Genomic DNA, 12501 nt, shown 5'->3' with positions numbered 1-12501 from the left:
CCCAGTTCACGCCATTCTCCTAGGCCTCAGCCTCCCGAGTAGCTGGGATTACAGGCATGTGCCACCATGCTCGGCTAATTTTGTATTTTTATTAGAGACAGGGTTTCTCCATGTTGGTCAGGCTGGTCTTGAACTCCCGACCTCAGGTGATCTGCCGGCCTCGGCCTCCCAAAGTCATGAGCCACCATGCCTGGCCTTCTTTCTCAATTTCTACCTTATGGTGTTGGTTAATACATATGTCAGTCCTTTTTTCATGCCTTCAAGATCACAAAAGCCTTCATGAGAGAAGATAAAGCAGGGCAAGGCCAAGATAAAAGGGTAAAGTTCATTTGGGCAAAAGACACAAGGAGGAAGAAGCAGAGTTGTGGGAACAGGCAAGCTGGCGGCTGGGTTTGGGGAGGAGGAGGTATAGCTGGGAAGCACTGAGAAAATCCTACTGGCTGCATTGGAAGGAAGGAAAGAATGAGAAGCCAGTATTGTTGAAACAGACCTGGCACCGAGCTAGGCATTTTATATGTGCACTGGGGCCCCAGATATCTTTGCAGGTCATACCTCACTGGTCTAGGCCTTCCTGGAGCCACAGGCATGAAGGACTGGGGAACCTTCTAGAAAAGCCAAACAACATAGGTAGGGCATGCTGGACCAGAGAACAACACCTCAGGGTCAAATGTGAAGAATGAATGAATGAGTGGACTGAGTGTCTACTGCTGGGACTCATCCCTGGTCAGTCCCCACTGGCATCTTGAGTAGATATGGTGGGGTGAGATAGGGTTAGGAGAGAATAAGTAAAAATTGAAATTAGTCTGGGTGCAGTGGCTCAGGCCCGTAATCCCAGCACTTTGGGAGACTGAGGCAGGAGGATCGCTTGAGGCCAGGAGTTTGAGACCATCCTGGGCAACATGGCAAGACCCTGACTGCAAAAAATAATTTTTTAAAAATAGCCAAACATGGTGGTGGTTGCCTGCAGTTCCAGCTACTTGCGAGGCTGAGGCAGGAGGATGGCTTGAGCTCAGGAGTTCGGGGCTACAGTGAGCTATGATTACACCATTGCACTCCACTCTGAGTGACAGAGCAACCCTGTCACTATAAAGCAAAACAAAGCTTTATGGATGGAGAATTTCCAAAGGCCCTTATTAGAGGTTGGGGTTCTGTCTCCAAAAAAACCTGAAAGTGCCTTCTCTAAGACCTCTCTGGGGCCCTCCTTGGAGTACAGTCCGTTGAGGAGAGGGGTGCCCTTGTCCCTTATGTGGAGACATCTCCACCTTTGGCATTCGTAGTAATGCCCAGAAGGGCTCAGCTGAAATAGCAGTGTGTTGAGTCCATATCCATGGGGCACTCAAGGCAGGCAGCTGTTTGCCTGGCAGCCTGGGACAGTTTGTGGGCTATGAGAGACACCTCTGATGTCTCCCCAAAATATCTGAATCTGTCCAGTTCTTCTGTAAGCAGGGTCTTATAAGTACCAGTGAAATTGGGCACTTACAACTTGTGAGAGAGCTTCTGTTCCCACAGGCTGTCAAGGCCTTGGAATTTGAGTTTAATTTTCACAAACACCCTGCATGGAGTAACTTTATTTCTCTTTGTCAGATAAGGACGCAGAGGCCAAGAGATAATGTGACTCACCCAAGGTCACAGCCCATTAATGGAGCAGCTGGGATTTGACCCCAGGAAGCCTGGGTCCAGAGCTTAGCCTCCTTCCAATGCCTTTAGCACCATCAGGAAGAGCTGCTTCATTTCACTGCTTTTTTGCTATGAGACAGTGTCACAGGAAAGAATTTCCAAAGGCCCTTACTGAGGCAGGGGTTCTTTCTCCATCTTCCCTGGCACTCCAGTGGGGTCTGTGTTGTCCGTGGCCTTGTTGGGATGGGATGCTTTGCAGATGACAGTCCCATGGCTGCTCGCCTCTGGAAAGCTGCCTACTTGTCTTGCTTTGCTGTGCCCTGCCCTGGCCTCTCTGGGCCCGTGGCTATTGCTATGGAAGGGGGTCCCCCGCCCCTACCCTCAGGACTGAGTGATTCAGAAAGCAATAAGCCGCTGAGTGCTGCGGCTGGGACTCCCCTCCCTAATCCCCAGCCTGTCCGTGTTTATCCGATGGCCTCAGGAGGGGTTGTAAGGGGCTGGCGAGCAAGTGGGCAGCTGCTGGGCTTGCTGGGCTGGCTGGGCCGGTGGGACGGAGCGGTCCAGGGACAGGCCTCTGCCCAGGCCAGAGAGGAGCCAGGAGCCATGAGGGTGGCATTAGGCATGCTCTGGCTCTTGGCCCTTGGGTGGCCCCCCCAGACCCGGGGCTTCTGCCCCTCTCAATGCAGCTGCAGCCTCCATATCATGGGTGATGGCAGCAAGGCCAGGTATGGTACCGGGTGCGTGGGATGGGCAGCCCAGCCTCCATTGCTTTGCCAGCTAGGCTGGGTTGGGAGGAGTTGGAGCTGGGGCCTTGGGTGAGATCTTCATCTCCCTCGGCCCTTGAGGACCAGGGATCCTATGGGGTGGTCTGTGCTGCATTGTTTTCCAGCAGGCAAGGGGGTGACTCTGTCCGAGAGGTACCAGGTATCTATACACATGGGCCCGAGGGTGAGGCACAAGTATGTCAGTTCTAGGAAGTCCTTCCTAAGTCCTCTTCCAGGCTCCTGGTGAAGAGCCCTCCTTAAAGGTCCAGGAAATCTCCTCCCTTACTGCTTTTTCTTCTCCTTTATTTTTTCTATTCCCTCTTCTTTTCTATATTTCCCCAGCCCCTTCTTTCCCAGGCCACTTGCACTGTCTTGCCTGACCTCTCTACAATGTTCAATCATATCCCAGGCATTTCCTACAACCCCACCCATGATGGGACCACTTGCCTCTCATTCTCTTCCTCCTCTCCATCTTCGCTGGCCAGATCCCAGGAGCCTCAGCCTCAATCCCTTTTTATGAGTGCTCCAAAAGCCAGGAGTGCCCATCCCATGACAAGCATGCTTCCTTCCATCCCCAGCCTTTTCCTTGACTTTCCCCACCCTCTGTCTGATCCCTCAGAGCACCTCCATTCTCTCCTCCTCTCCTTTCATGGGACATTCCCATGCCACTGTGGCTTGTGGACCCTTGCTCTTCCACTACTGCTCATTTTCTTCTTTTCTTTAGCAATGTTTAAATCATCTTTTCTCCAACTTCTTTAGCTTATCCATTAATGACCTCTGCATGGTTTCTGAGCCACTGATGGTTTCTGATCCTGGGAACAATGTTATTGGAGCTACCCTTTTAATAATCTTGGCAACGAATGTCGAGTTGATTGGGGGATGAGAGGAGACAGAGAATGGAGAAGAACCACTAAGAAAAGACACCTCAAATGATCTGAGAACCTGAATGAGCTCCACTGTAGCCCAAGTGTCCAATGCATCAACTCATATGGAGTGTAAGGGTCCTGTCCCCAAGAGAAGCCAGGCTGAGCCCTGAACAGCCTGCTGTTTCCAGCCTGGGCAGTGTCACTGGAGTGACAAAAAGCCTCACACCACCTGTAGAAGGCATAGGGCTGAAAGCCACACAGCATCATTGACAAAACCGGTCCTGGAACCCAGGCATTCCGATTCAGTTTTCAGAACACTTATCTGGTGATGCTGCCATGGGCAGGGACCAGTGGTAAGTTCCAGGCAGCAGAGTTAATCTTAAGATGGAAAATGAGTTTCTAGGGCCGCTAATGTAAGTCAGTGGGCATTCCCTTCTCTGAAGCCAGAGCTCTTGGTTCTACCCGCCTGACTATCCCATGGCTAACATGCACCAGCCCATCTGCATGGAGGGTCCTATGAGGCCATGAAAGGTGGTAGCGGGCCCTGAGGTCCCCTGTGGCTATGGGCACAGACTGTGCAGTTAGACCAAAGCTCGTTCTGCATGTCAGAAGCCTTCCTCAGATCCCTCTCTAACCTGGGCCTCTCAGAGAGCCCAGCCTTTATGTCTGAGCTGTTGTATCGTGAAGTGTGTGCCTGTGGGCACTGGGGTTGCCTGGGAGGAGCTGGGCTGTGCACCTGAATGGATTTGTGCCCATGATGTTTGTCCCAGTTTGCCTCTGGTTTTACCCCACCCGGAGTTGTGCTGGAGGTTTGAGCTGTGGTGTAGGCTTGCATTGGGTTCTTATGGTTTCCTTTAAATGCCCCTTTTACCGTTTTCTCTCCCGTTCAAGATAAGTTTTCCAATCACCTGTCTTTCTCTCACCTACATCCAGACCTTCCTCCTTGCAATACCCAAACCTGTATTACTTTTTTTGAGACAGGGTCTTGCTCTGTCACCCAGGCTGGAGTGCAGTGGCACAATCATAGCTCACTGTAGCTTCCAACTCCTAGGCTCAAGCCACCTTCCCACCTCAGCCTTCTGAGTAGCTGGGACTACAAGCATGAGCTATCACACCTGCCCAAACCTATTTTAGTATCTGGAAATATCATTGCTGTAAATGCTCTTTCTTCCTGAGCTAGATTACACACTGTATGGAGACAGGGGCTATGAGGCTGATTCTCTTCTGAATTGCCCATCACTTAGTAGGAGTTCCATGTATATTTGCTCAAAAGGAGTAAGAATATCCGTGCTGTTTGTGGACACTGTTTACAAGAAAAAACAAGCCCAGCCCAGCTGCCTTTAAGTGGAGCATAGAGTTATGCTGAGGGATGCTGGTGATATGTGTGTGCACCTCCAGGAAAGCCTGATATGACCAGTAGGTTATGCTATTACAAGAGAACAACCTCCCTTAGACAGGCCTGTTCAGTGGCTGGGGGGCTTAGGATTTTATTTTCAGTTTACGTAGTATAAAACATAGCCCTGAAATGTAGGCTCCTTGAGGGCAGGGACTGCCTCCTATTATCTCTCTATCCTCTGCTTTAGTCTCAAACTTAATGGAATAAGGTTTAAGAAGTCGTGGTTTGGGTAGAAGAGCTGATAAGACTGACCCGATCTACTTGCAGTGCTGAGATGCAAACATTGATGACAGTGATCCATACCCTTGGGCTCATGAAGGGTGGCAGGCAATGTGCTGGGCTTCCACATGCATTACCTCATTTAAACCCCATAACCACCTTGTGGAGTCTATTTGATGGCAAAACTGAGGAAAAGAGAGGTTACCTAATGTACTCAAGGACACACAGCCAGCAAGCAAAGAGCCCAGGTGTGAATCCAGCTGTGGGGCTGCCAAGTCCTGGCTCTTAAACACTTTGATCATCGCATGGCTCCGCAGAGGTGGGAGAGACTTGAGGTGGTTTCATTTTTGATGTCCTTGGTATGTTTTTTGTTAAATGATAAACCAAAACAGTTACAGAAATTGAGGTATAATTTAACAAACGAACACTTTTTTTTTTTTTTTTTTTTGAGACAGTCTTGCTGTGTCACCCAGGCTGGAGTGCAGTGGGGTGATCTCGGCTCACTGCAACCTCTGCCTCCCAGGTTCAAGCGATTGTCCCGCCTCAGCCTCCCGAGTAGCTGGGACTACAGGGGTGCACCACAATGCCTGGCTAATTTTTGTATTTTTTAGTAGAGACAAGGTTTCACCATGTTGGCCAGGCTAATCTTGAACTCTTGACCTCAGGTGATCCACCCGCCTCCACCTCCCAAAGTGCTGGGATTACAGGCGTGAGCCACTGTGCCCGACCAAACGAACACTTCTAACACATATTTGCAAAGCAACAGTGCACAACGCGATCATGGGGTTTATTAATGCTGTTCATTCTTAGTGCACTGTGGGTGCTGCGGGCTGTTATGGGTCGTAACAGTGTAAGGGTGGGGTCTTGCAGGACCGTGAAGACCAAATCACCTTCCTGGGACCATTGTGAAAGGCTCTGAGAGCAAGACCTCTGCAAAGGGAAAAGTAGGTCTGCTTGCTCCGGGCCCCTCTCCAGGTCCCCGTCATGCCTTGGACTCTGGTGTGGGTGTCCGGTGATAACAGGCAGAACTGGAGGCCTCGCGAAGGGAGGTAGCGGTGGGAGATCCCAGACCCGGCAGGATCCTTGCTCAACTATCCCTCATTTCTGCCAGCAGGACAGTAGTGTGCAACGACCCCGACATGACCCTGCCCCCGGCGTCCATCCCCCCGGACACCTCCAGACTGCGCCTGGAGCGGACGGCCATACGCAGGGTTCCTGGCGAGGCCTTCAGGCCCCTGGGCCGCCTGGAGCAGCTGTGGCTGCCTTACAACGCCCTCAGCGAGCTCAACGCCCTCATGCTGCGGGGCCTGCCACGCCTGCGGGAGCTGCGGCTGCCCGGGAACCGCCTGGCCGCCTTCCCCTGGGCGGCGCTCAGGGACGCCCCCAAGCTGCGGCTGCTGGACCTGCAGGCCAACCGCCTCTCAGCTGTGCCCGCTGAGGCCGCGCGCTTCCTGGAGAACCTCACCTTCCTCGACCTCTCCAGCAACCAGCTGATGAGGCTCCCGCAGGAGCTGATGGTCTCCTGGGCTCACCTGAAGACCGGTATCTTTCCTCCCGGCCACCACCCCAGGCTGGTCCTAGGTAAGAGGCGGCAACCTTCACCTGGGGTCTTAGGCAAGTTACCACGCTTCCCTGAGTTTCGATTCTTTATTTGGAAAATTGAAATCATACCTTCCTTCCAGGTTTGAGCAAAGACAGTGAGATCCACAAGAGCGGCGGGTTTAGGAGCTCAATCCACAAGCCAGACTGTGGCAGTTCATATCGCAGTCATAAGAGAGGTCTTTCCAGGTCACACAACCAGGAGAAGGCCCCCGAGACTCAATTTCCCAACTCAGAGCTGAATGGGTTAGTACACTACACCAGCTGGACCTGCTATTTCTTCGGTTCCTTCCTGTTCTTAACAAACCAACAGCTTACCATGTGAACCAGATCTTTCCTGCCCAAGGCACCTGCCTGGTCCTGAGAATGACAGAAGGGGCATAATTCATTCTGGAAAATTGATTTGAATTATACAACTCATACATGAATAAATACAAATGTTTAAAATATTGCAGAAGAGGTTAAAGACCCTTCTGTCCTCTCTCCCTATTCCAACCCCTTCCCAAAAGTAGTTACTATTATCATATTTATATGCAAGCTCCCTATCTGTTCCGATACATTTCATATGCATATGTATATACATATATACACATACATACATGGATTCAGAAAAGTTATGTGTATGTTTTACATAAAATTTTGTCATACATACTAACCAACGCTAACTTTTTGACCCAACACTATATCTTGTAGATCTTTCTAAATTACTACAAATGGATCAAGTTTATTTTTAAAACTACTGCAAAATATTCTATAGTATACTATATCTGCACTATGTTATAAACATATTTATACTATAGTTTATTTAGCCATTCCCCCTTTAATGGACTTTTACATTGTTTCCATTATTTGGTAACACCTATGATGCAACAGAGAACATTCTTGGCAATACATTCCTTTTTTTTTTTTGAGACGGAGTCTCGCTCTGTCGCCCAGGATGGAGTCCAGTGGCGCGATCTCGGCTCACTGCAAGCTCTGCCTCCCGGGTTCACACCATTCTCCTGCCTCAGCCTCCCGAGTAGCTGGGACTACAGGCGCCCGCCACCACGCCTGGCTAATTTTTTGTTTATTTAGTAGAGACGGGGTTTCACCATGTTAGCCAGGATGTTCTCGATCTCCTGACCTCGTGATCTGCCCACCTCGGCCTCCCAAAGTGCTGGGATTACAGGCGTGAGCCACCGCACAGGGCCGGCAATACGTTCTTGTGCACATCAATGTTTCTCTAGGATAGGAACTGAGAAGTGGAGTTATCAGGTCACAGAGTGTGCATATTAGACATTTAAAAACCCATCTGGGCCGGGTACGGGGGCTCACACCTGTAATCCCAGCACTTTGGGAGGCCGAGACGGGTGGATAACTTGCAGTCAGGAGTTTGAGACCAGTCTGGCCAATATGGTGAAACTCTGTCTCTACCAAAAATACAAAAATTAGCTGGATGTGGTGGTGGGCACCTGTAATCCCACTTACTTGGGCGGCTGAGGCAGGAGAATCACTTGAACCCAGAAGGCGGAGGTTGCAGTGAGCCAAGGTTGCTCCACTGCACTCCAGCCTGGGCAATGAGTGAGACTCCATACTTTTGAATGCCTTCCAATTCTAGGTGCTGGGAATACAGCAGAGAACAAAAAAGATGAAAACGTATACACTCATGGAACTAACAATTAAAATGGCCAAAATGTTTAACTTTTGTCAGTCTGGCAAGTGAAAGTTTCACTGTTGTTTAACTTTGCCTTTTACATTCATTCTTTCTGGCCCTATTGTGATAAAACGAAAGCCAGGTAGCTCACCACTGGAGCCAGGCATTGATGAATCTTGGGTTGCAGATGTATCATTAAGTGCGTTTAACCAATGACACAAGGCAGCAACCACTGGTGAGATGGGGTGAGGGGGAGGTGGGAAAAGGAACTGGCACCCGTGGGTTGTGCTCAAAGAGACCTGAGAGACATGAATATACAATCAGATCTGAATGCACCCACCCCAACCCTTTGACGCATGTATTAAATATATCTGTGTGAATGTATAAGATATCATTGATTATTAGATACACTATTAAATTCAATAAGTCTTTGGAGACTAAAAGGACATCATATCAAGTGTATTTATCTTGCATTTCAGTAATGCAACCCTATAAGAAGGAATTGTGCCTTAGAGTTGAGGACACATAGTACCCCTCATTTATATGCACATGGTACCCCTCCATCTCTATAATGTTCTTTGACAGAGTGGGTACAGTGATCTGCTTTCGGCTCTGTAAGAATGTTCAATTTTAGAGTAAAGACAGTAGGGGATATAGCCTAGGATTTGATTTTCTGGCCCTGTCACCCTGCTGTTTACGCCCATTTAAGCCTATGTCAAAGGGACCATGGCTCAGAGCAGCCACCTTCATTGCCGGGATGATGCTGAAAATACCATTTATACTGGGAGAACTGGCATCAAGGATCAGGGGTCAGTGATGCATTTCTAGAAATGGATTTTGTCATATTGCAATTATTGTGGAAATACTGCCTGGCCAGTGGCCTGAAAGGATCAGTCCGAGAATGGCAACAGTAATTGCCGGTTTTGTCAGTATGCTGTATATCTACTCGGTACTTAATATGATTTATTTTTGATTATGCTTAAAGCAACCCTGAAAAGAAAGTAATGCTACTATTTAACACAAAAAAATCAAATTTCAGGTCATACTACTAGCAAGGCAAGGAGCTGGGTCCAGAGGCCAGTTCTGCTGACTCTGAATGAGGACCTGCCTGTCCTTCCAGAGGGGAAGGGGTGCTGGGCCTGAGGACGTTGAATATCTATCTGAATATCTTGTCTTCTTTTTTACCCCTGCAGGGCTACAGGACAACCCCTGGGCATGTGACTGCCGACTCTATGACCTGGTTCATCTTTTGGATGGCTGGGCCCCAAACTTGGCCTTCATTGAGACTGAACTGAGATGTGCCAGCCCACGTAGCCTGGCCGGAGTGGCCTTCAGCCAGCTTGAACTGAGGAAGTGCCAGGGCCCAGAGCTCCATCCAGGAGTGGCCAGCATCAGGTCCCTTTTGGGTGGCACAGCATTGCTACGCTGTGGAGCTACTGGAGTCCCTGGGCCCGAGATGAGCTGGAGGAGGGCCAATGGCAGGCCCCTTAACGGTACAGGTATGTGAGCTACAGGGATGCTGCACTGAGAACCTAGACTGGGGAGGGCAAAGCAGCTCCCCAAATGGGGATTTGGCAGGGCCAGAGGGAAGTTGTCTAAGCAAAGCTGGGCTTCCACCTGTCTGAGTTGAGTTTGACAGGGGCTTCCCAGAGGTGAGGCAAATCACTGTGACAACAGATTCAACAATGACAGTGGCTCTTGACCTGTCCTATCATATCCCACCAGACACTCTATAGAGACTTGGGGCCCACCCTGAGAGAACAAAAAGCTGACTTTTTGGTGGAAGACCCTCTTTTAGTGTGTTAATATTTATAATAAATTTCCCAGTTGTAAATATTAAACCAGAATTACCTGGAGTAATTAATGATGTGAGCTACCATCTATCGAGCTCTTCATGTGGGTCTAGCACAGTGCTAAGTGTATTATGCACATAATGACATTGAACTTCAAAGAGCAACCCGATTTTCCTTCTTATTTTGCATATAAGTAAACTGAGGCTCTGAGAGGCTAAATGCTACATTACACAGCTCATACATGGAGGAGCTGGGGTTCCAGCACAATCTAGCTGATCACCTTTGCAAAATTCCTTAAGAACATAGTGGGTTGGCTGGGGGCTCACACCCAATCCTAGCACTTTGGGAGGCTGAGGCAGGAGGATTGCTGGAGTCTAGGAGTTACCAGCATGGGCACCATAGTGAGACCTTGTCGCAAAAAATATATATATATATATTCCTGGGCATGGTGGCATGTGCCTGTGGTCCCAGCTACTCAGGAGCTGAGGTGGGAGGATCACTTGAGCCTGGGAGTTCCAGGCTGGAGTAAGCCATGGTCACACCGCTGCACTCCAGCCTGGGTGACAGAGCAAGACACTGTCTGAAAAAAGCAAACAATAACAAAAAAACCCATAGTGTGAACTTGTCAGATTTGGAAGGCATCATTCTTAGGCTCTGCCTCAGCCTGGGGCTCCAGAGGCTCACCACATTTGAGTCCAAGGTAATGTTGATCCCCTTGGCTGGTCTAAGAAACGTTGAGTGACTGCCAGTGTTTTCTTACGATGACACCTGAGTGTGTACCACCTGGGGCTGTGAACTTGGCCCTGAAAGGCAGCTTGGGGCAGATGGGCCCATTCGTTCTCCCACGCATGCCTGTTTTCCTCCTAGTGCACCAGGAAGTCTCCAGTGACGGCACGAGCTGGACTCTGCTGGGGCTGCCTGCAGTGTCCCACCTTGACTCCGGAGACTACATCTGCCAAGCCAAGAACTTCCTGGGAGCCTCTGAAACTGTTATCTCCCTGATTGTCACTGAGCCGCCGACTTCCACAGAACACAGTGGGAGCCCAGGGGCACTATGGGCAAGGACAGGCGGCGGAGGGGAAGCCGCAGTTTACAACAACAAGCTGGTGGCCAGGCATGTCCCCCAGATTCCCAAACCCGCTGTCCTGGCCACTGGACCCTCTGTGCCCAGCACAAAGGAGGAGCTGACCCTCGAGCACTTCCAGATGGATGCCCTGGGAGAGCTCTCTGATGGGCGGGCAGGACCCTCAGAGGCACGAATGGTGAGGTCTGTGAAGGTGGTGGGGGACACTTACCACAGCGTGTCCTTGGTGTGGAAGGCACCCCAGGCTAAGAACACAACTGCCTTCAGTGTCCTCTATGCGGTCTTTGGGCAGCACAGCATGCGGCGGGTGATTGTGCAGCCTGGGAAGACCAGAGTGACCATCACTGGGCTGTTGCCCAAGACCAAGTATGTGGCGTGTGTCTGCGTGCAGGGCCTGGTGCCCCGGAAGGAGCAGTGTGTTATCTTCTCCACCAATGAAGTGGTGGATGCTGAGAACACTCAGCAGCTCATCAATGTGGTGGTGATCAGTGTGGCCATCGTCATTGCCCTGCCTCTCACGCTGCTTGTCTGCTGCGGTGCTCTTCAGAAGCGCTGCCGAAAGTGCTTCAACAGGGACTCCACTGAGGCCACAGTTACCTACGTCAACCTAGAGAGACTGGGCCACAGCGAGGACGGCTTGGAGGAGCTGTCCCGGCACAGTGTCAGCGAGGCTGACAGGCTTCTCTCAGCTCGTTCCAGTGTGGACTTTCAGGCCTTTGGAGTCAAAGGGGGCAGGAGAATCAATGAGTACTTCTGCTGAGGGATATGCCTGCGCAACTCACACACCTGCCCGCCCACGCTCCTTCTTTAGCTCTGACACCTGAGTACATGATCACCCACTCTTACCTGCTCGGGTACCTGCTTACTCAGATACTTACACACAACAGCAGCAGCAGCTGCTACTGCAACAACCGCTAACACTTGTTAAGCACTTACTACAGGCTAGAAAGTGTTCTAAGTGCTAAATTCTTGTAACAATCATTTGCAGCAGGCATCACTATTCTCTCCATTTCCCTGGGGTGGGGGGTTAAGAAACTTGCCTGTATCAGTCAGCTTTTGCTGTATAACAAATGAAAGCAAAATCTTGGTGATGTATAGCAGTGAACACTTATTTTCACACTCACAGGCCTGTGGGTTGATTAGGGTGGCTCTGCTCTGTGTGTTTCATTTGGAGCCTGGGCTGGAGAGTAGCAGTGGGTACCTGGGGCAGATTTCTCTCGTGGTGAGGTTGAATGATAATAGAGGAATGATTGTTCATGCAATGCCTGTTAAGTTCTTAGTTCAGAATTGGTATACTGCCACTTCTGTCCATATTCTATCTGCCAAAGCAAGTCTCATGGCCAAACCCAAGTTTGATGGGGCAAGTAAGGACACTTCTCCCCTGGAGGTGATGGTAGAGCAAGGAATATGTGCTGAACAGTGATTTAATCTGCATTGCCCAGGATTACACAGCTAGGCAAATTTAGGTGGCTCTGAGATTTGGACCACATAGTTGGGATCCACGGTTAAAAGTCCTTACCATCCTCCTAT

General features: G+C 50.0%; 1 protein-coding gene across 2 annotated transcripts; it reads left to right on the top strand.

The window, feature by feature from the left end:
• The first annotated feature begins 2173 nt into the window (after nucleotides 1-2173).
• On the top strand, nucleotides 2174-12066 carry LRIT1 (leucine rich repeat, Ig-like and transmembrane domains 1). Of its 2 annotated transcripts, none has more exons than XM_521533.9 (4): nucleotides 2174-2342; nucleotides 5977-6443; nucleotides 9288-9593; nucleotides 10755-12066. In XM_521533.9, exons 1-4 carry the CDS (start codon nucleotides 2221-2223, stop codon nucleotides 11729-11731), a joined length of 1872 nt encoding a protein of 623 aa, XP_521533.5. In that variant the 5' UTR covers nucleotides 2174-2220; the 3' UTR covers nucleotides 11732-12066. The 2 variants fall into 2 exon arrangements, with proteins under 2 accessions (XP_521533.5, XP_054515730.1); XM_054659755.2 differs by lacking the exon at nucleotides 2174-2342 and adding an exon at nucleotides 5739-5806.
• Nucleotides 12067-12501: the final 435 nt, after the last annotated feature.

Source organism: Pan troglodytes, chromosome 8, assembly GCF_028858775.2.
Source record: "Pan troglodytes isolate AG18354 chromosome 8, NHGRI_mPanTro3-v2.0_pri, whole genome shotgun sequence".
Taxonomy (NCBI): Eukaryota; Metazoa; Chordata; class Mammalia; order Primates; family Hominidae; genus Pan; species Pan troglodytes.
The sequence above is the reverse complement of the archived record's forward strand: the minus strand, read 5'-3'. Positions and strand labels throughout refer to the sequence as shown.

Coding starts and splice junctions, on each gene's coding strand:
- LRIT1 (XM_521533.9), top strand. CDS start 2,221: ATGAGGGTGGCATTAGGCATGCTCTGGCTCTTGGCCCTTGGGTGGCCC. Junction 6,444..9,287: donor CCACCCCAGGCTGGTCCTAG/GTAAGAGGCGGC, acceptor TTACCCCTGCAG/GGCTACAGGACAACCCCTGG. Junction 9,594..10,754: donor CAGGCCCCTTAACGGTACAG/GTATGTGAGCTA, acceptor TTTTCCTCCTAG/TGCACCAGGAAGTCTCCAGT.